This window comes from Siphateles boraxobius, unplaced genomic scaffold (assembly GCF_051911475.1).
Source record: "Siphateles boraxobius isolate OS27281-9 unplaced genomic scaffold, OSU_SipBor_1 130, whole genome shotgun sequence".
NCBI classification, from domain to species: Eukaryota; Metazoa; Chordata; class Actinopteri; order Cypriniformes; family Leuciscidae; genus Siphateles; species Siphateles boraxobius.
In genome coordinates, this window is record NW_027508734.1 from 37,747,907 (window position 1) to 37,772,229 (window position 24,323).

Here is a 24,323-nt window from a genome sequence, read left to right on the forward strand (position 1 = left end):
TACGTACTAATGTAACACAAAACATTAATGAACTTATTTTTGACTTTATAAAATAATGCTCTCAAGTCTTGGCGATCGGCTCCTATTATATATATATATATATATATATATATATATATATATATATATATATATATATATATATTGGCAGAATTTATCACTATAATCAATTTAATTATTTCATGTATTTTGTATCACCATAGTCCCTAAATGTATGTAAATGCAGGAAATGGGATTCAAATCAAAAACATGTAATCCCCCCCCCCCCCCAAACACACACCCACTCTAAAAACACTGTTTTTTTGTTGTTTTTTCATTTGTAGCCTTTCTTTGTTCTATTGTATTTATTTGTGCTATTTGTAATTAAATTATTTGTTCTTAATTTATTACTGATTACTTGTTTTAAATAATGTTTTAAAATCACATTAAAGCTCCAGTAGGTCACTTTTTTAAACAAATATTTGTTAAAACTGTCATTATGTCCTGACAGTAGAATATGAGACAGATAATCTGTGGAAAAAATCAAGCTCCTCTGGCTCCTCCCTGTGGTCCTATTGCCATTTGCAGAAATACACCGCTCCCGGTCAGAAACAACCAATCAGAGTCAGGAGGAATGTCTTAGCAGTGTCAATCACGCTCGTGTACGCGCTGATCACCCCTCTCTTGCACAGCGCGAGCGCGTACCGTCGTTCGTGACTCTCCTGTTCAAACTCGTTCATCCAAATGAACGAATCTTTTTTCGAGTCATTTCGTTCATTCAACGATCGAAATGACTCGAAAAAAGATTTGTTCATTTTGATGAACGAGTTCGAACAGGATTACGAACGTCCATCACAGAACATAGCAAGGCGAGCATTTGTGCTTATAAAACTTAAAGTTTTGTATTTATTTTTGAAATGACCGATCGTTTCGCTAGATAAGACCCTTATTCATCGTCTGGTATCGTTTAAAGCCCTTTGAAGCTGCACTGAAACTGTCATTTGGTCCTTAAAACGTTTGTGTCCTATTGAAGTCCATTATATGGAGAAAAAGCCTGGAATGTTTTCATCAAAAACCTTCATTTCTTTTCGACTGAAGAAAGAAAGACATGGACATCTTGGATGACATGGGGGTGAGTAAATTATCAGCAAAAGTTGTTTTAAAAGTGAACTAATCCTTTAACGTTATCTTACTAGCTATTTATAACTTATAGAAAGAGTGCAACGTTATAAAGTTACATGTATTGCAAAATACATAATGATTTGAGGACCAAGTTTGTAGTCAAAGTATGGGCAGGTCATAGTCAATGTAAAGCATATTGTTGATGTTTCGTCCCTATTAGTGAATGTTCCATAACTGTTTATAATCCGCCGTCATCGGTGGTCCTGCTTACTAGCCTGCGTGTTCACGGCAGGCTCCGCTGTGGGGGAGGAGCTGTGGAGGGAGGAGCTGTAGCGCAGCAGAGAGCAAGGGGGGTTGGACCTGTAAGTTGTGCTTCTTCAAATTTTCAGGCTAAGTCAATATTTTCTCAAAACTCCCTACTGCAACTTTAATTAGGCTGGTAGTTTTTTTGTTGTAGTATCAAAATTTGAATAAAGAATTGATATTTCACTGGTGTCTAAACATTTGAACCACTGACCCAATCCTCAGCACCTCAGCACCAATCCAATAACTGAAGGAAATATATATTTGATGTACAAAGTAAGCCAACTGATATGATTTATATTCTTTTGGTTTATCTACTAATATATTTAAAAATTACAAATACAGTGAAAATACAGGTACCGGTTACGGTATAGGTATCGGCGAGTACCAAAAATGAAAGTGTCTGTATCGGACTCGTTCTGGAAAAAGTTGTATCAGGGCATCCCTAAAAATCTTACCAACCCTAAACTTTTGAATGGTAGTATATCTATTAGGGCTGGGAAAAGATTAATCACGATTAATCGCATCCAAAATAAAAGTTTGTGTTTACATAATATATGTGTGTGCACTGTGTATAATTATTTTGTATATAAATACACACACATGCATGTATACATATAAGAATTTATTTTTATTTATATATAAAATATTTATATTTATATATAATATAAATTATAAATAAATATATACAGTATATACATGCAAATATTTATTAAATATATACATGCATGTGTGTGTATTTATATATATACAAAATAATTATACATAGTGCACACACATATATTATGTTAACACAAACTTTTATTTTGGATGCGATTAATCGCGATTAATCTTTTCCCAGCCCTAGTATCTATACTAAATACTTATGAAACTGCAAAAAAAAAACTGCTTTCTTTTTCACACAATTAAAACATTTAAAATGATTGGCACTAAATGACTACAAACATGACATTTAGCCTATGCAAAACACCAGATGAGTTGAATGAGGCCCCGGGAATAAATCACCATAAAAATCATATGACTAATTACTGTCTGAAGGATGCTACTGTTTAGAAAAAGCTGGACTTTCAGCTGCTTTCACTTTCATCCAGGATATTCTTTTCACTGGAAGTGAGTCATTGCATTTTGTGTTGTTGTTCTGAGAGCCGAGGGACTTCTTGACGTTTTGTGTTTGAATGAATGTCATGCTGATTACTCCTTGCTGAGTGATTTGGTATTTAAAGCTCATACACTTTGTGAAAGAACTGCAAGGAAGAAACAGCCCATGCAGAGAAAAGACCAAACAATGATAACTTGCTGAGAATTAAACAGTAAAGAAAAACAATACAGAAGATACGCAAGACTACTATACACAGAAGGAGAATTTCTACCGCTAATGTTGCTAGTGAGCGGTTTTAAGTAGCATATGGAAGTCTGATCACTATTTAAATGCAATAAAGTAACATACTTCTTCCTGCTAAAAATTAACAATGCAGGGCAAAGTGTTTAAGTGCAGCAGTGCATCATATCAGGAATAAGATTAAGACTACATGATTAAACTCACTCAGAATGCCAACAATTTATTACACGCTTTGCTAAGCTTTTTTTTAATTAAATTATATAGCATGTTATATATGTGGGAAGAGACAAATCATACAGAACACCACACTCGATTACAGTATCTGATAGAACATTGACTTTAATTCTCATTAATCGTTGGATCAGCTAATGCACCTTTGCATAAAGTCAAATTTTTTTATAATTTGTCACACTGCTAGACAGACACACACACATCAGCAACAATCACTTACTGTGTGTTCATGTTCCTAGAACAGGTTCAAGGTGGCAGAGCAAAGCAGTGAATCTAATCACCACATAGGCAAACGTTCATTTCAAGATTCAATAAAGCGGTGTTAATGAAGTAAGGTGATTTATAAAAACAGCACAAATGGACAAAGAAATGGGTTAATTTAAAGATATTTTATGACAGTGGTTGCCAAACTGGAGTACGTGAGGTCACAGATGGGGTACGATAGCAAAATGTTGAGTTTTGCCATTCATGTAATTCTGCCCCACCTTAAAATAACATTAAAACTGAGCGTGCATGTCTAACAGGCAAAATGCCACCTCTCATGTAAAAACAGAAAAATGGCAGTGCCATTAAAGGTCAAATACATGACACCCAATCAAATTAAATTCAAAACTGACAGCAACCACACAAGCAGCATGCATAGATAGGTTGCGTGCAGAGTGCTGCCTTGGCAATTCGAGCTGCATTACTGCTGTTCTCAACAACATACCTTTGTAAAAGTAGGTTTTAACACGTACTAGCATGATGAACAAATATAGACACAGACTGTGCATAGACATTGATTTAGGACTCAAACTCTCTTTGATACAAAAACATACCCTGTGCAACTTCTTGTTTTTAATGTTGATAGTATATTACACTAGCAAGAATGCAATGTTTCCCGATATCCACACAATTGCAAATGTCAGCAGTGCTTTGTCAGTGAACAAATCTGCAGCTTTGAACGAATCGTAAGAGTCAATAATTCAATGACCCATTCATAAATAGAGCCACTTGCTTTATTACTGAATAACTTGATGAGTCACTCATTAAGACAGTGACATGCTGCCACCTTCTGGCGGTTTTACTGTTTTTATAGGAAAGGGATTATACACCTATTTCCCGATTCGATACTATCACGATACTTGGGTGTCAATACGATATGTATTATGATTTTTTTAAGAATTGCGATTTTACAAGTATTGCGATTCGATATTGCAATATATTGCAATTTTTTTAACATTAGACCATCGGGAAAAGTTAAATCATACACGTATACAGACTGTACATTTAAGATGAGTCATATTTACAAAAACAAATCATTACATCTTTCTGACTTTTATTTCAGAAGCATCATACCATACTACATTATCTTGAATAAATGATTCAATAACAAATATATTCAGAAATATTATCAAAGATCTGAGAGAATCGCAGACAAAACGCCAACGCATTTTTCGATATTTGGCATGCTAAATATCTGGACCTGTCGGCGATTCAAAATGCTGCTGTGTGAATGTGTTCTGACTGAAAACTACATCGGCGATGACCTACAGCCAATGAAAGAGCAATGTACAGGACCACGGGATCTTCGGGGAGGAGTTATAGACCAAAATATCCGTATTTGAATAGATATTTGTATAGAGTGCAGAGTGCAGACATTTGCTTGACCAGCAGAAACAGCAGCACATTGCAAAATGATTTATTTACCCAAACTCTGTTTGCAGAACACACAATCCTTGCTCTCGTCTCCCCAACCATTTCCTCCTGCATAAAATGTTTTTCTTTTTCTCCTTTTAGCTGCAAATCAGCGTAAAAACAATTTTGATCGCAAGCTTCTTGCAGGCAATAATTTTTAATAACAATTTCAGTCTCGCGCGACAACTCCAGTCTCACGCACGCATGATCTTGCATTATTTTCTTATCACTTCTCGCGTGTGTTGTAGTTGCAAAGTGACTTATAGTTAGTAGAATGTTCAAAAGAGACCATCAAAAAAAAGTGTTAATGAATTTGACATTAAACATAACATACATTTAATAGGGTGAGAAAAATGTTGCCTTTATAAAAGTATAATATGCACCTAAAAATTTATTTAAAGGGATAGTTTACCCAAAAATGAAAATAAGACCATGATTTACTCACCCTGAAGCCATCCTAGGTGTATATGACATTCTTCTTTCAGATGAATACCAGTGGAGTTATATTAAAAAATGTCCTGGCTCTTCGTAGCTTCATAATGGCAGTGAATGGCTGTATGTCTTTGGAAGTACATTAAAGCGCATCTATTCAGGTTTAGAGTGCTCGCCACGGCTCTCCAGAGGTTAATTAAGGCCTTCTGAAGTGAAGCGATGCGTTTGTGTAAGAAAAATATCCATATTTAAAACTTTATCAACTAAAATAACTATCTTCCGGTGGACGTTTTACACAAAAAGAGTAACCCTTGAAATTGACGCTCAACAATGACGACAACTGCGTTCGTCATTACATTGTGCGATATTTTTGGATGAAAAATCCCTTCAAGGGGGAAAATATTGTCCCTTAATGGAAAAGGTGTGACTCCACTCTAAGTGGAAGTGGGGGGTTAAAAGATGTTAAATGCATCAGACGGCACTCTTAAAAGTTTGGGAACCACTCTTTTATGATATTTATTTTATGATTTTTTCTCAATGAAGCAAAGACTTTATTCAAGCCACAGAAAAACAAACAAATTACTGAAAAATGCACAGTACACAATCTTCTGTGTGTCATTATGTACATTAACAGCACTTTGGGACAAATATGAAGTAGCCTAATTTAATGGAAAACTTCACTACCATTCAAAAGTTTGGAGTTGGCTTGTTGAAAACGTTCAAACTGTTTTTGACACTGATAAAACATTTACATTTTGTCGAATATGTAAATGATTGGCAGTAAACTACCATTTTTTACATTTTAAATTATAATTATATATAATATATATAATTAAATTATAATATTTCATAATGTCACTGTTTTTACTGTATTCTTGATCAAATAAATGCAGTCTTTGTAAGCATAAAAGTCTTCTTTCAAAATTATCTTACCGACCACACACTTCTGAACATCTGTGTATATGAGTGGTGTGGCAGGATTTGGGACAGCCTCTGGAGTTGTAGTGGTGTGGTGCTTCTCGTCCAGTGTTCGACCCCCTTACGTCAAATACCCTGTAGCTCAAACAGTAGAGCATGCCGCTAGCAACACCAATGTCAAGGGTTTGATTCATAGAGAATGCATGAACTTATAAAAAATGTACAACCTGAATGCAATGTAAGTCGCTTTGGATAATAGCATTTGCCAGATGCATTAATTCAATGTAAATGTAGCATGCAACATACATGCATATACAGTAAGTAGTAGGAACATCAAATAACATACAGGGAAAAAACTTTTTTTTAACAGCTCCTAGAACAAAACTAAAAGAATATAAAAACAAAAGTTTGATGATCTTCCCAAAAGTACTGCACAAACTCTGCTCAAAACAGAGAGCCAAAAAGTTCCAGACCACAACAGCTGAAAGGTCAAACCGCCTGAAGGGCCACTCAACATCTATACACCAACATAAGCTGCCCGTATCACAAACAGATCACAAGACAAAAGGATTTTCTCAGTGGATTGTGCTTTATGAAATGAAGTGCAGAAGAAATGGCATTACTCCCATATCAAGCAGCTCATTGTGACACCTGAATGATGCATAAATGGGCAGTCAGTGAGCGTGTGGGATTTGTGTGCAGAGCGAGTTGACTGATTGAGAGCTAATGCGAGGAGTGATGGAAAGTAGGTGCAGTGTTCACCGCTAGCACGGCCAAACCCTGCTGTGTCAATCTACTTCTCGCCACACCTGCGCCTCATTCAAAAACTTTATTGCTCGCCACAGGCTCTCAGTAATGCTAGTTATTAATCTAAAATTTGCTTTTGGAACAAGCATCACAAAAACTCGCCCTTTTAATTTTCACTCCCCCTCCCCTCCCCTCCCCCTCAGCTTGCCCAAAAACAAGGAGAGTGTGTTACTAAACAATTGCTGACTCTACGCCAAATGAGTATGTAGAAAGTGCAAAGAAGATGTGAACACTGAGAATTGGCAATGCATTTTGACTCCACCAGGATAGGCAGAGACAAATGAGGAGTGGGAGGAGGGCAGGAAAATTTGTGAAGTCACACCCAATATCCTGTGCAATTTCCAACTGGCATCCTATCAGCATCGCTGTATTTCGGTTTAATCTCTCAAGCTCTCACATGTATTGAGATGAATATTGACATCCCCAAACCAACTCTCCAAAACAAGGGTTTGTATTGAGAGGGTGTTCGTTTGAGTTTATTAAACTCAAGAGGTTTAAAGTGAGTGCAATAATATAGGCATTAGGCTGCAAAAGAGGGTGAGAGATGCCGAAAATTATACGTACAGCGGTGGAGAGAGGAACAAATGATATGAGATGGATATCAATAGTGCTTATGAGGAAAATCAACTGTCAAAACAGGCTGTACTTTCAAAAAATTGTACTTCCATTTGTGCTTGATAGAAATATCAATCAAAGACTCCCTTTGCAGACCATCCAATCTCAAAAAAAAAAAAGAAGCACTGCAGAACAAAAACTTCCAGCACACATTTCAGCTGTGAGGAATATGGGTAAAAAGGAGAAGAAACTGAATTCAGACCCTCCGTCAGGCTCTCCGGGGTCCTTGAGCTGATAATAATCTGCTGTACTTGCATATGCAAAATCCTCAAGTCTCATTAGCCGGAAACCTCCTTGGGACAGCTTATTTTCCCCATGACAACCTAAGTAAAAAATATCTACGCCTGATGCTTAAGGAACTCCGATGCGGAACGGAGCCTCTCGGCGGACAGAAACTTTATATGAGAAATGCACTTTTAAACTGTTGTCTCTGCTTTGTGTTGATTAAGGATGATTAAATTACAAGTACGAGGACAGAGTGCCGTGGCGGCCTGACACACAAAGCAATTATGGGATGCATAAACAAACATTTGTAATTGACTGAAATGCCCTTTTTCCACATTGCTGCTTTTCCTAGCTGTTTATTTTTATTATGCTTTTTCTTCTTCTTTTCTTCCCTGTACTTGCAGACTCATCATATGTTATAGGTCGAGGAAGTCTCTGGATTTTCTCCATGGTGTATCTGACCATATCAAAGAGTTGCATTAATGAAACTGAAAATGCAGCTCTTGGCTTCTTGAATATTTCATACAGTTCTCAGTGAGGATGCTACCCTTTAGGAGTTTTAGTTTTTTTTTGTAATAAGTAGATTTTTTTAAGTTTGGACATTTCTGAGAAACAACTTCTGCTTTGCTATCAGACAGAGTTAAACTTCCTTTCAAAAGTTTGGGGTCAGTACATTAAATTTACAATACAATAAATTTAGTAAATTTGTATTAACATATTTATTCAGCAAGGATGCATTACATTTGTCACATGCCTGTCCTGTCTTCTGTTGCACATGGGTGTTTTGTTATTTTGGGCCATGTTCTCTTGTCCTTGTGTGATCCCTCCCCCTCGTTACCTGATTATTGTTTGAGTTCTTACACCTGTCCCCTCTTGATTTGTTCTCTTCTTAAGTCTCCTATTGTTTGCAGTCTTTGTCGGATCGTTGTCTAATGTTTCCTGTTCCCTTTGATCCTCCAGTAAGTTTCATGTTCTGTTTTTGTTTTATATTTATTAGTTATGTTTTCCCCCTTGTGGGTTTTGTTTTGTGTTTATGTTTTCTTTTGTAAATAAATATAATTTCTCCTGCACTTGAGTCCTCACACTTTTTTCCTTACCCGTTCCGTGACAACATTAATCAAAAGTGACAGTAATAGACAATGTTACAAAATAGCTCTATTACAAATAAATGTTATTTTGAACTAAGAATCCTTAAAAAAAATGAATCACGGTTTCCACAAACATATTAAGCAGCACGACTGTTTCATCATTAATAATAATAAGAAATGTTTCTTGAGCATCAATTCAGCATATTAGAACGATCTCTGATGGATAATGTGACACTGAAGACTGGAGTAATGGTTTTCCTGTACTAGCTTCACTCCATTGGCCTTCCAGTCCCCAATTCGCTTTGAAGTTATTGTTTGTGTACAATGGCTTGTGTGGTTTAGCACTTTCTTACATTTCTCTCCTCATCTCTATACAACAGTCATTCAGACCTTCAACGTCTTCGCATAGTTCACAGACAACTGCACCTAAGATGCGTTTAAAATTGAAGGTTTTTCAGTTGCCGGACCAAGGCTATGGAATGACCTGCCGTTTCACATCTAGTCTTTACTAATTCTTAATCACGTCTCATTTTTTTAAAGCTTTTGAATCAGTCTAAAGTGACTATTTTTTGTGCGTTTTTTGCATTTTTTCATTGTACAGCACTTGTTGTTACATTGTGCAGTTACTTGTTTCACTAGTTGTTTTTAAATCTGATTGAAATATTTGGTTCCATCCATACATTCTAAATAGAGTGCAAATTATAGTCAAAACAAAAGTTCTTCTAGTTTCTTTCAGGGATGTCTCCAGAATGGAAGGCTCTGCAATAATTTTAAATGAGCTTTCAGTTTGTTGAAGTATAAACTGCTAAATGATGCAGATTTTATGTGTGACACTTTGTCTGATTTATAGAGCAAACACCACCAGATTTTATTAGCAACAAAATTACTGGGCATGAAAACATACGTTGTGTGAAAGACAAGGTAATGCAAAAACATGTGGGTTTATAAATAAACTCTCAAGTTTTAAAAATCAGAAGCCCACATCCAGCGCCGATCACCAACACCCACCTGTGCTTCTGGTGCAAATCTAACAAATATTCACCTCAGATGCAAATTCAGCTAATAAAAACTCATGTTGCTTGGAGCATTTTACATATTCAAGACTTCAAAAAAAAAAAAGTCAAACATCACCCGGAGGAGCATTTAACCCATTACCGCATATCAGTTTTGGCAACAATAAAACAACAGGGTGCTAAAGTGGATTAGCACTGTAGCTTGTTTCACAAGAGTATGATGTTTTGTTGATGTCTTGTCAGTGCACGTATCCACCTTCTTCCTTAGCAAACAATGAGCGCCACCATGATTGATTCTAATTTCAGTCTGGATGGTCAGCTGTCCTGTCCTGTAACAATGGTCTCCATAAGAATCCATTGTTAAAATGGGGGAAAAAGAGTGACTGAATTTATTAAACAGAAACTTTTTGAACATTACTAAATAATAAAATGAGAGCAGGGTTAAGCTGTGCTGTTGTTGACAGCCACAATAACAGCAATAAAGTGAAGAAATTCCTAGAAAATTCATGTTTTGAGCACCAGCAAATCTGAAAAGAATGCCTGTATACGGCACCAAAGACTGACAAGAGAAAACGAGCATGGCGTGCAGCACTTAAGTTCAAATACTCCCCATAAAAGGTATATGTGCGCTCTTATCATTATGAAAAACCCCTCAAAATGAGCTGTGTAGGATATGAGCACCCATCTGTTTTCAATATAGCTAACTTCAGGCAGCTTCATGTCATCTGTGCACTTTGACGGGTGAGGCGCTGATGAAAGATGGCCATTAAGACTCTGTAAACTGATGGTATACCTATGGGGCCATGTGCTTTTTCAAACCATTTTAATATTACATAATAGCTCAGAAAATACGATAATTTGACTAGAAACACTGAAGACCAGAAATGTAAAGAATAATTCCGCAATTAGTCGTACAAGACTATTGCGTTCAGGAAAAAAGGTGGATGTTGCCATTAAAAATGTACTGTACAGCTGCTACAACTACTATTAATTAGTGTGTCTGTCTGTCTGTCTGTGTGTGTGTGTGTGTCTGTCTGTCTGTCTGTCTGTGTGTGTGTGTGTGTGTGTGTGTGTGTCTGTCTGTCTGTGTGTGTGTGTGTGTGTGTCTGTCTGTCTGTCTGTCTGTGTGTGTGTGTGTGTGTGTGTGTGTGTGTGTGTGTGTGTGTGTGTGTGTGTGTGTGTGTGCGCTTCACACTGCCTGAGGTGAGGCTGTAAGATCGAGAGCTCAGTGGTAGCTCTCTAGATTACTCCATTTCCTATGCTCTGATTATCCGGGGCTGAGGTGAGCTGATCTATAGAACCCAGCATCCTGAAATCCTGTTCCCGAGAAAGACAGCACGATAGAGAGAGAGAAAGCCATGCTAATGAACTTCATTCCTATGCCACATGGTCATTAATCTACGATTAGAGCACTCTGTGAGCCTCCTGGTGCAAGACAGCCAGCTATAAATATTGACTACTTAGCATGTGAGAAGATATATTGTCCGTGTTCTGCTGCATGGATGACAAGGATATTTCAGGCAAACCCTAAACGAATACAATATCCTGGTGCATAGGGACATAGGGAACTTTTCTAAATATCTTTAAAGAAAAACAGACCTAAGATATCCAACAAATGATTTCTATACTGAACTAAAGAAGCATTGGTTACTGCTCTAAATTTAGTCTATTAAGAGCAAGTCTACAAAGAGCATGAAAAGGAAGAGAGAACATTTTCTGCAGCTTTTCAGCTAGCAAACAGGGTGCAGAATTGTGATTTGAATTTGAACGAAGAAATGAAAGCGTAGCGTAAGTTCCGCCAGGAAGACTCAATTGTTACGTCATGTATTACCTTCTCATCTATCCAATCGCGTTCTAATACGTGAAGTATAAAAGATCCTTACTTACACTCGTCTGAGTTCGCAGATGCTGACGCTTCACTTTCCACCATCCTCCCCACCTCCACCAAGACGGTCTTCGCTCCATCTTTTCACCTCCACCAGGTCGGTCCCTTCCATAACCCCAGGGGGGGGTCGGCTGCGCCCCTGCCTTCATCTTCAGGCAGGATATGCAGAATCCGTACCCTCGGATCGCGAGTTATGGACGGGGCCTACGCCAAAGAACTTTATTGTATATATGGCTTGCTGTGCTGTTAATAAAATGCATCATTGTACAGTATCTTATCTCCGAGTCTTTCTGGTAGAACAATTAAAATTAATGAAGAGATAGATAGTGTTTTAAATCTTTCCTACTGTGCAGACATTTTAATTTATTTGATATATTTAATATTTAAAAAAAATAACTTTTGTGGACAAGGGTGGAAGAATAAGTATTTCTTAGAACACATCAACTTCCTGTTTAATTCCAATTTGCACTCGTGAATTGAAAGGCATCCAATTCTTCAATTCTAAATTTTGTCAAGATTGCAAATAATCTTTTAGTGAAAATTCTTGATTCACCCATTATAAAAAACCTTGCTTTTAATTTTTTTAAAGGAAAAAAAGTAGTAATGTTGAAATAACCCCCCACCTTGAGTAGCCTATAGTGATAGAATCTGCTTTCACCAGTTTTATGAGGACTTATTCTTCTTGTTTCTTTAAATGTTTGTAAACAATATGTATTATAAATGGATAATAGATAACAGTATAGATTTACTGTTATCTTTTGCAACGTAAAATCTGGTGTGTAAGCACCCCCTCTCTCTCTCTCTCAATTTTTCAATTTTCAATTTCGAATTAGCTTTATTAGCATGACTGTGTAACACAATGTTGCCAAAGCATCAACATATTATGTATAAATAATAAAACAAACAGTAAACATATATGTATAAATCATGTCATATGTAGCATTGTAAATAGATAGATAAATAAACACAATCTATCTTAATAAATAGATAAATAAATACATTTGATCACTCAAGAGAATTAGCTGTCTCTGGTGTTGTGAATAGCTAGCACATATTTAGCCGCTAGTGCAGCTGTATTAACATCTTCTCCGAGTAAGAAGGACATTTTTTCAGTGTCACTCAGTTCATAGAATGATGGGATCAAGGCTTCAAATTTGGGCAGAAAAGTTTCTCTTATATCGGTATATTTGGGACATAAGGACTCTCTCTCTCTCTCTCTCTCTCTCTCTTTTTTTTCTGGTGTGAGTTTGAGTGTGAGCGGTTGGAGCGTCGTGAGCATGTCTATCTGCGAGATTTTCTATTTATTTTTTATTGTTTTTCTTTTTTGGATTGTTTCGATTGTTTATTTTGGCGGACTAACGAGATGGTGTTCTAAAAAATCTCACGCCGCGTCATGTTGTTTAAGTGGTGTCCGTGGTGAGTGTTGAAGATTGTTGTTTGGCAATGGGAGAAGTTGCTGGGCATCTAAAATGAATAGTGCTGTTGAGTTTGTGTTTTTTTTTAAATTGGTCGAAAAGGCAAACAAATTATGGAATTGTTGTAAATAATCTCTTCACACCTGTTCTTCCGCTTTCAACACCCTCAAAAAAAGTACCGTTGTCCAATATTCCAACTTTTGCTTCTGATGATACACTGTTTAAGATCCCACTATGGAAAGCTGGATTTCGCCGATTAAGAAAATCCTCATTGGTACTGCTTCACCACTGTTTAAATATGTAGGTAGTTTCGTTTAGAAGATTTGCCTACATGATTTTGAAAGACAGTGAAGAACTTGACTTGACTTGAACTTTAAGGTTGACAACTTTGATTATGTTTTCTATGCCACAACTGATAAGATGAAGTCCTTTAACTGTGGTGGGGTAGGCCATCTGATTTGGACTCGCCCCAAAAGCAATAAAAAGGAGAATATATCGACTGATGGGCAAAGCATGATGGAGGCTAGTCTAAATAGTGATGATCAGGAAAGGGTTGAAGCAAGTTTCTAATGCTCCCATTCTGAATGTAAAAATTGCTAGAATAAAAAAAAAATCGTGTGATTTTCCTGAAAAAAATCGTAATATTATAATTTTGCTATACCGCCCACCCCTACCCATCACCATCCAACTTTTGATTTCAGCCTATTAGTTCAAGTGAACGCAGACAACATGAGTAATTTTTATGAGCCCAGAAGCATGTTAGAATTTAGCATGGTTTATAATATTATTAGTACTTTTTGTATTATTTTTAGTCTTTTTTCCAGAAACATTAAGTGACCAATAATATCTCAAGCACCACTGAAAACCCATAATCCCATAAGTTCTGTTTAATATGACAAATATGCATTCATACAATACATTTTCATTCACACATAGTTGCCAAATGTTGGTTCTAATTATTAGTTCTATCATAAATAATATTGATTGACTGATATTTCTTAAAAGTTCAGTTATTATGCTTTCAAGTCATTGTGTGAAGAGAAGCTGGTTTGATCTGGAATGTGCCATATACATTTATGTCCATGAGTGTGTGTCATATCTTTCGAGTAAACTATTTTGAAAAAATTACTGCCAATGGTGACTCTGTTGCCAGTCTGTGTGTAGAGGTTTGAGTGGATATTATGTAATGATGACAAAAGATTTTGAAATAAGAGAATTGTAACAGTTGTTTAGATTTAGATCAGATATCAGATATGTATCAGATTTAGAGCCACATATGAACGATCAAATCTGCAACATATTTCCACCCCAAAAAAACAACCTGAATTGGTTGACAGTGTAAACTTCAAAATAGATTGATGCTGTGAAACTACACCACAAAAAGCTGCTCGCCTGCTAATGTTTCGCACTTTCCGCTAGTGCTCTCCAGGGCCAAATCTATGCCATCAGCTTCCACACACTCCCTTCAGACACACACAAATATCACAGATCCTTATGATGAATGTCATAGGACAAACATTAGCCATAGTGGGCAACAACAGAAGCACGAAAGAGCTAGCACTCATCACAGGCTCGAGCGATTCATAGGCCACGTGGCCTATTAGATGCGGACAGGAAATGGTAGTGCAGTCACAGACTCAGTTGCATTTGTCAGCATTATTAAGAGAGGAGCTGGCTGGCAACTATCTTGCTCAAGAGCCGAGGCGAGGATGCCATCTTGCAAAGGTCACAGGCTGCCTGCTATCCTCCCATTTGTCTGTTTGATTAAGTCTGGCAATTAGAAGACTTGGCCGCCACACTCACAGTCTCCTATATCAGAGAGAGCCAGATTGGATACAAACTAATCACAGAACAGTCCTAAGCAGAACAGATGAAATGGTGGAAAAAGAAAAGAAAAGAAAAAGAAAACAACGCCAAGATGGGCCAAGACTGTAAACAGACTGATGAAATAATCAGTAATGGAATAAGAAAGAGAGATAGAGAGAGAGAGGGATCTGTACCTAGTGGCCTTCTGATAATCAAGCAATCCGGCTATTGCGGAGTATGTCTTTCCTGCCACACACACACACACAAACACGGTCAGAAGCACTGCTTACACAAGCACGATAAGCATATAAACAGATCCTTACATAACCACACAAACGCACATTCAATCTAGAGTCTAGGGCATAAACGCAGTGACACAAGGCTAATTTAAGAGAGGCTGTGGGATATAGGCTGTGTACAGCATGAACAGCAATCACCAATACTGAGTGCATCTCCCTGAGGAGTGAGGAATAGAGAGATCGAGAAATGAGATGATGGGGCCATGACACTCACACATTCTGTCATACAGCTTTATTCGCTTCTTAATAGGCATCGTGGGGTATGTGTTGTGTTTTTATTCGCATCCTCTCAAAGTTCAATTTCAGTATGATTCAAGCAATAATTTGTCTTTTTAAAAATGCAAAAGAAAGGAGAGGTCACTTTTACCGTTGTTCAATGATTTTTTTTTTTTTTGGGAGGGGGGGGGGGGGGGGGTAAAATCCAGTCATTTCAATATAAATCCACAGGATTGGGAATTTGGCCTAAGATGTGCTCATGTAGATTTTGCAGCAGGTTTAAGTTGGTCACGCAAATTATTTTGGGGGTTGTTTGGACCGCAAGTTTACTCAAAATATCTTCTTTTGTGTTCCGCAGAAGAACATTATATTTGGAACAACACCAGGGTGAGTAAATGATGGGTTCCTTTATGTTTTGTTTTTTTTGTGAACCATTCCAATAAATATGCATGTATGTGTGAGTTACGGAGAGGAATGTGATGTGATCTAACCCTCAATGTCAGAAACACTGTTTTTTGCCATGGCAACTTATCCCTGTCAGTGGTGTGGTTGTTAGGGAAACCAGACAGTTGATGCAAATAAGACGACAAATACTTGTTATGCACATGTTTTATGTGTTGGGTGATCTGGTCTGTAAACAGATTTGTTCATTAATACATCAAGTCAAATCTGCTGATTATTTCAATTATGACTTATATCATTAGCCACAACATTTTAAAGACACATATTATCCACTTTTCATCTGCCTACCTGGACTGTGTAACACCTCCTATTCATTCTGTGTCACATACATTGTGTGGAGAGCCCTGGGTGACTATCAGAAAGTCATTAAGCCCATTGTTTGCCACATAACTCCCACATAATTTCATAACGGCTTAAAGTGTGCTTAGATTTTACAGAATGAGGTCTGACCTGCTGCTGAACGAGGACTTGTTCTTATACTCACTAAAAATTTGTAACAATGATTCTCTCTGACTTTGTGAGGCGTTTCTATATTTGCTACATTGTTACATGAAATATTCATTTTACTCTAGAGTTTGTTAAATTATTGAAATAGTTTTCTCTTTCCATACCTGTCAGTCTTTGCACATACTTTATCTCAATCCTTTGGATAGTGGACAAACCGAAACATTGCCAACAACCCATCTCTCTCTCTCTCTCTCTCTCTCTCTCTCTCTCTCTCTCTCTCTCTCTCTCTCTCTCTCTCTCTCTCTCTCTCTCTCTCTCTCTCTCTCTCTCTCTCTCTCTCTCTCTCTCTCTCTCTCTCTCTCTCTCTCTCTCTGGTGTTCCTGTCCTTCCTACCTGTCATGAGGACAGCCATTAAACCTCCAAAACTTCCTCTTAACTCTAAAAATAATGGTGCAGTTGAACACTCTGTTCTTGGACTATTTTGTCCAACAACAAAAAAAGTAGGACTACTTTAAAAAAATAATAAAAAAATAAAAAAAACACTATTAAGATGCTTATTTAGACACCTTTGGTTTGAATGTAGGTCAACAGTCTTTTTTACAGAGGAAGTTTTGTCTGTTTCAGAGAATGTCCTGGTGGCATCATTTAGCAAAGTAAGAAAAATGTGAGTGTGGTGTTTCTCATGTGTAAGTTGCTTTGGATAAAAGTTGCTGTTAAATTAATAAATGTAATGTACAAATGTCATTTAAAAAAAAAAATAGGGTCTAAAAAAACAAGATTCTATTGAAAAATGTATGAAAAAAATCTAAAATCACTGGTTCTCAACCATTTTAACAGCAAGGCCCCCTTTTTTCAAGAATATCTAAAATGATATGCACCTTGGGTACTTCAGCTGTAATAAAAACAAGTTAACTCAAAATAAGATGTCAGTTTAAATGCCGTATATGTTTTTTTAAGTGTTTTTTTATCAATTTTAATAATTTGGGATCAATTAAAAATATTTACATTTTTATTCGTTTAGCTGACGCTTTTATCCAAAGCGACTTACAATTGCTATGTATGTCAGAGGTCGCACGCCTCTGGAGAAACTAGGGGTTAAGTATCTTGCTCAGGGACACATTGGTGTCTCACAGTGGATTCAAACCCAGGTCTCTCACACCAAAGGCATGTGTCTTATCCACTGCGCCATCACCAGGTTTGATCAACATTATAAATATAACTGAGAAAGAAACTGTTAGTGAAATGTTGTACATGACATTTCCAAAGGTTTAAGAACATCTTCACATATGGACCTTTAGGATCTATCTGTAAATATAACATACACAGCAAGTTTATCTGGAGGTATAAATGTATTGTCTGCTAGAGGGCAGGTTTTGCACACAGTTTGAGGGCTTCTGCTCGAGTGTATGAGTCTATGTGTGTGCGTGTGCAAATGTATGACCCTGTAAAGCATTTGCTAGCTCCTCTGTGTCCATGGCGGGAGAAGCTCTCCATATGCTGTGGTAACTCTTTGGCTCATGCTGACCAGATTAACAGATTTTCAGTATTGAAGGCTGGTCAAGACCCAGAAAAACATTGAGCCTGTCATTCAAATTAAGCCCTGTTGATGTGTGTGTTTAGGGCCATTACCAGAACGGGGCTCAGAATCTCCCTTGCAAAACACACTTGCTGGTCTAATGCAAAAACTATGCTTTCGGACACCTGGCCCATGTTCCACATGCAATAATATTAATGAAGACTATATTCCTTGATGAAATATAGAGAAAGAAAATGACTAAGAGAGGAACGTACTGGACCAGCTGAGAGAGAAGAAAGAGAAGAATAGGCTAGTGTCAATCTGAAAACTTGCACTGAATTACAAGGAGCTCAGCACCATCATGTCTAATTGAGAGAGAAAGAGGGCTTAAGCAAGAGAGTTGATGGCATCTCTAAGGTACGATAATATTGCACTGTTGAGATAGGTTTGAGGACTGTCATTGATATACACACACAAATACTCAAGCTATCTATTGGCATCCTCTGTGCAGGGGTTAATTGATCCCAGAGCACTGATACCACAAAGACTGGCAAGCATCAGACGTGCTCTGACAAGAAAGCAGAAGGGGTTATGAGGGAAAAGATAGAATGTGAGGTGGAGAGTGAGAAAGCTAATGAAGAAATGCAGGGGAAAAGGAAGGAAAGACCCAGGAAGACAACTCAGACTGGACTGTTTTCCCAAATTACCCAGACTCACTCAGACACAACACATCACATCAACATGCTAGGGAAAGGAGATGTATGGGGTGATTTGTCAGAAGAGAGATGATCTCAGGAACAATTACATTTATGAATATTTATAAAAGGCATAGGCATTTCAGTTCGGTATGCTTGTACTGTAAAAATGCCTATGCAAAAGACTTAAAATAAAAGATTTACACTATACTGTAAAAAAATGGTTTAGAATAGTCTTTTATTTGTGTAAAAATAGTTAAAACATGCTAATTGGTTAACGGCAAGTTACATTTTAATACATGGAGACTTAAGATAGTTTTATACTAAATGAGATGTATTATCCTTGTAGTTATCAGTACATTTTAAGGTAAAAATATGGACAGCACTTTATTTTACAGTGTCGTCACCATGTACATACTATGAACTTATTAAAGTAATTGCAATAAGTGGGGAATAACCCTGAACCATACTCCTAAACCTAACCTTAACCCATGTAGTCACCTTATATTACCCAGTACTTTCTTAAGGAAAGTACACTGTGAATACACATACTTTAAAATAAAGTGCAAACAAAACATGATTTTTGAAGTGATTTAAGTAGATTGGTACATAAACATTATAACACTTAGGGTTAAAATATACAAGCACATATACACTACCAGTCAAAAGTTTTGGATCATACGATTTTGAATGTTTTTAAAAGAAGTCTCTTCTACTCAAGGCTGCATTTATTTGATTAAAAATACAACAACAAAAAAACTGTAATATTTTGAAATATTATTACAATTTAAAACAGCCATTTTCTATGTGAATATATAGTAAAATGTAATTTATTCCTGTGATCAAAGCTGAATTTTCAGCATCATTACTCCAGTCTTCAGTGTCAGAAGATCCTTCAGAAATCATTATGACTAATATGATGCTTTGATGCTCAAGAAACATTTCTCATTATTATCAATGTTGAAAACAGTTATTTACATTTTTATTTCAGGATTATTTGATGAATAGAAAGTTCAAAAGAACAGCATTTATCTGAAATAGAAAGCTTTTGAAACATTATGCACTACCGTTCAAAAGATTGGAGTCAGTAAGAATTAATTTTATTTTTTCGGGGAAAGAAATGAGATAAATTAATACTCTTATTCATCAAGGATGAATTAAATTGATCAAAAGTTACAGTAAAGACATTTCAAATGTTACAAAAGATTATATTTTAAATAAATGCTGTTCTTTTGAACTTTCTATTAATCGAAGAATCCTGAAAAGAAATTGTACACAACTGTTTTCAACATTGATAATAATAATGAATGTTTTTTGAGCTTCAAATCAAATCATATTAGAATGATTTCTGAAGGATCATGTGACACTGCAAGACTGGAGTAATGATGCTGAAAATTCAGCTTTGATCACATGAATAAATTACAATTTAAAATATAAAACAGTTATTTTAAATTGACATAATATTTAACAATATTACTGTTTTTTGTTTTGTTTTTTTTGTATCAAATAAATGCAACCTTGGTGAGCAGAAGTGACTTTGTTTAAAAACATTAAAAATCTTCCTGATCCAAAACTTTTGAACAGCAGTGTATGTCATCCTGTAATACCAGAAACATTTTATTACAATGAATTTATGGCTTTTTTTTTTAAGTGTCTTTTTAGACATGCGTATACAATTTGTCAAAATGTTAAAAGGAGAGATTAAAACTTAACAATATTGCAAGAGTAGTTTGTGGCATATATATATATACACACAAACTTAAGACTGATGTTAGTGATAGTGATAATGGCACAGATATCAAATCATTTTAATATGTGAATATGTTTTTTTGTGTGTTAGGTCAGGTATAACAAAAAGCACTCCATTTAAATGGCACACTGTACATTCATCCAGTTAGCACACAGAAGTGAGACAGAAGAGAAAAGTACAGAAAAGAGAGGTAGACGTTGTTAACATTCAGCAATCTTGACAGCAGTGTGAGCTAATGAAGACACTCTACATTCACCTCCAGACATTGTCACTTCTTTGACTTCTGTTGAAGAATATCGTATGTGAGATAATCAGCGGCCTACAAAGTGCATTTAGATTTTGTTTTGGTCTTCTCCATATATTAATCATTGAATCTACAGAAGATCAAAGTATAGCTTGGAGGTTTTAAAGTTGCCATAGAAGCCGTCATCAATTTCTTTGCAAGGTTGCCTTCTTGCAACTTTTTCTGCAGCGTGTATGCTCAAAGATTTGTTCAGATTGCAAGTTCTCACTTTGTGACTGGTTTTTGCTTCTTAATTTAAAAAATGAATAACATTTAGCTAATTCAAAAGAGAATTGTGTCTTAGAGATAATGTTCCACATTGCAGCATTTATAAGAGCTTGATTTAAAAAAAAAAATTGTATAGCTAAAGAAGAGGAAAGATATAAATATCTTTAATACACATAAAAAAATACCAATTTTTTTTTAAATAAATGTGGTTACCTGAAAGCTCATTACTTCCAATTAGCCACTGGCAAATATGAGGTCAGCAGATGCTCTTCTTACCCCTTATTAAAACCAGCTGTTTGGCCACATTGTTTGTGCTAAGCTTCACAACTGCACAACATTCACAGACCTCCAAACATTCCCACACGCACAAACAAGCGCCCTTGAACATATGCTAGGAACAGAAATGCAAAAAAAAAAAAAGCAGTAGCTCCAGAGCTGCAGGTCCAGCAAGCAGAAAGCCCCTGATTAACAAACCAACACTAATTAAATCACAGACTGCTAAATCATGCACGGTCAACTGCTTAAATATGAGCACATTCCACTAAACTCCTCATCTTCCCTGCAGTTTCTCCTAACTGAGTTGCCAGTCTTAAATCACCAAAATGAGAAAGTGAATGAGTTGGGATTATATGGCTAATGCAAGCAGATGAAGGAAAGTAGAGCACAATTTCCAACACAAAAGGATTAAATCACCCCGGATCCGTGCCTAAAGTCAATTTGATGCATGGGGATCACCTGGAAATGCAAAGGAAGCAATTAAAGGTGAATAGAGAGGTATGTTTTTATTTTGGTAAACGTACCCATGTGAGCATTACCAAATGCCCTCCTTCTCTCCCTCCTCACACTCACAAATACCTAAATTGCTGGTCATTGACTGAATGACCTGTATGAATGGAGACAAATTATTTTAAGCCAAAGGAGGTATGCAGAAGAAAATCATGATTGGATAAACAAAGGAATAAGCACAACCAGTTAAACTTAACATAATTGCAAAATTACTGCCAGCCTGCACTTAGTTGCACTTATTTTGACAACTTTTAATTTAATTACTGATTAAGAAAATCAAATTGAAACTAGAATGATGACCAAAATTATAGTTACAAGTAAAATGGATGCAAATATGCTGTTGATGATAAAAAACAACACATTTGCATAATTCACAGTAAATCCCACTAATGTGAAAATACACAGTAACAAATTATAGAATCATTTGATGTAGTTTGCTGCATTTATCACCTAGGTGTGTATGAATACATTTCTGCGTCACAGCAATGCAAGTGGACGCTTTCATTCGAGCAGCACCCGCGGTTTCATCTGCGCCTTGGCTCGTGACAATTACACGTCAGACTTTACCGCGAGTGATAATTAAACTTTGATTTCTGTGAACTTTGAGCATCTGTAATGAGGGAAGCGTAACATGTCATGCTCAATCTGAGGGGAGGAGAGGGGGATTTGGGTACATGGAGGCGCGCGTCATTTTGGGTTTTCAGGTGAAATATGCCAGCACGCGCTGGAGACACTGTCACGTACTGTACAGGTGGGAAGGGGACCAGGGCACATAGTCGTGTTTTGTACATACATTTGGATTAGTTACGGCGCACTCACCTCGCTTATCTTGTACTTTTACAGTTATCTCCACTAGCGGCTGCGTCTCACGGTCGAGTCGCCTCGATATAACCAAATCTCCGCTGTCCCGACTCACGGTGACTGGAGAGTTATCTGCGTCTGGGTGAATCAGCTCAAAGCTGGCGGATTGAAACCTCACCGGGTGCAGATTCATTATGACGGAGCCAATACTCGCGTCTTCAGACACGGTGATATGCACCGGCTCCGGCACGGAGCGTGACTTTCTCGAGAGTCCGTTATCGAACTGAAGAAGGGCTGGCCATTGGCGCGGACTGATCTCTATATCCATATTCAGACTGGTCCGAGCGGGCCAACCGTGGTCTCTTGCAAACACGCTGAACTTTATGGGCTGCGCGAGACCGAGAATTGAGTCCACGAGGAGAATGTCGCCGGTTTTGGGCACTACATAGAAACTGCCGTTTCTCGGGAGCGCGTAGTATATGAGCTCGGCGTTTTTGCCACTGTCAATGTCCTCCGCTTTCACCGTGTACACCACCGACCTCAGGGCCGTGGCGTCGTCCAAAGTTATTTTCACGTCTGCATGTTGGAAAGTGGGCTCGTGGTCGTTCGTATCAAGCACGTCCACTTTAATAGAAGCAACTTCGGCCACGACGCGTTCGGCTAAAGCGCAGCTCTGACAGCACAGCGCGACGCTGAGGAAATATTCAGCGCGCTCTTCTCGATCGAGAACGTTAGAGGTTTTCAATAATATGTGTCCTCGCTTGTGGTGGGCAAATACGTGAAAATCTTCACTCCTTTCCCCCAGGAGTTTTAGGTGCATCCCGGACTTGGAGCACCATCTCTGCGGGTCGATGCGCTTCACCGGGATACTCAGTCCGTTCACTTTTGAGCCAGGTGGAGAGTTTTCAAACACATGCCCGTGAAAGAAAGGTATTCGTTCGTCGGTCTTATTTCCCAACACAAAAGTCACACAATATGGCAACAAAATAGTCCAAAACATGATTGTAAGTTGACAGCACTCTTCCTGATTTCAAGCGACAGTGTTCAGATAGCAGAACATGGTGCATGAATTCCCTACTCATTCGCTGGACACTTACTGATCCTCCAGAGTCTGAGCAGCAGAACTTCACCAGCCGTCGCCTCGCGCTTCAGCAACGATCTGCTCGGCCGCGCGCTCGAGCTCGCGGAATTTCAGAGAGCAGCACTACTGTGATGGACAGCGCCACGCGCGAGGGGGCGGGGCTTTGGACTAGACAGGGATTCCTCTAGGGAACTCTTCCTTTAAGGATTTGGTATTCATTTGGCTGAAGCAACAACAAACAAACACTGAATGTTGGGCTATAGAATGACCATACCATTGCGATGCTCATACATAGGAAAGTTAAATATTCTGCTAAAATCTTCTTTGGCTTTTATAAATTTAATCTGCACCACACTAATTTAGGACACGCTGACCAAATTTATGCTCCTCAGTTGGTGGCATATATAATGTATGTAATGCTCAACATACAAAATGTGCTGGGCTATAAAATTGTTAATTATTGTTAAATAATGTTAGATGTCTTCATTTCAGACCAGCAAAGTTATGTAAAATGAACTCCTCTAAAATCCACCAACATTTAACACCAACAGAAACTAAAGAAAAATGTTGCAAGCAATAAATGGTAACATTTTCAACAACAAAAAAAAATAACTTAAACTTAATTCTGCACACACTCCTAATTTTTCTGTTTCTATGATTGACAAATCAACAACAAGGTTATTATGAATACTGTCCTGGCAAAAGTTTGTGGCAGATTTACAAATCTTTCCATGACCTTTATTTATGTTATGTTCTCTAAAATGTATGTTGACTGCCAAAGTATTTGCAGCTTACAAACAAGGTGCAAAAAGCCATTGTTTAACAAAATTATCTGAGAAGTGTTGTTTGTTGGCATATTTTCTTGTATATCACAAATACGACTTTACATGGTGTAACTAGATAA

The 24,323-nt window shown here is 37.3% G+C and overlaps 1 protein-coding gene across 1 annotated transcript in view; it reads right to left on the minus strand.

Annotated features, from left to right (window-relative positions):
* The window catches only part of LOC143737618 (neural-cadherin), a 394,396-nt gene extending 371,017 nt beyond the window's left edge, over positions 1-23,379 (minus strand). Inside the window, exon 1 of the mRNA XM_077229313.1 lies at positions 22,357-23,379. Within this exon, the coding sequence (XP_077085428.1) occupies positions 22,357-23,338 (982 nt within the window). The 5' untranslated portion in view covers positions 23,339-23,379. The remainder of the gene's footprint in view (positions 1-22,356) is intronic.
* Between the last annotated feature and the right edge of the window lie 944 nt (positions 23,380-24,323).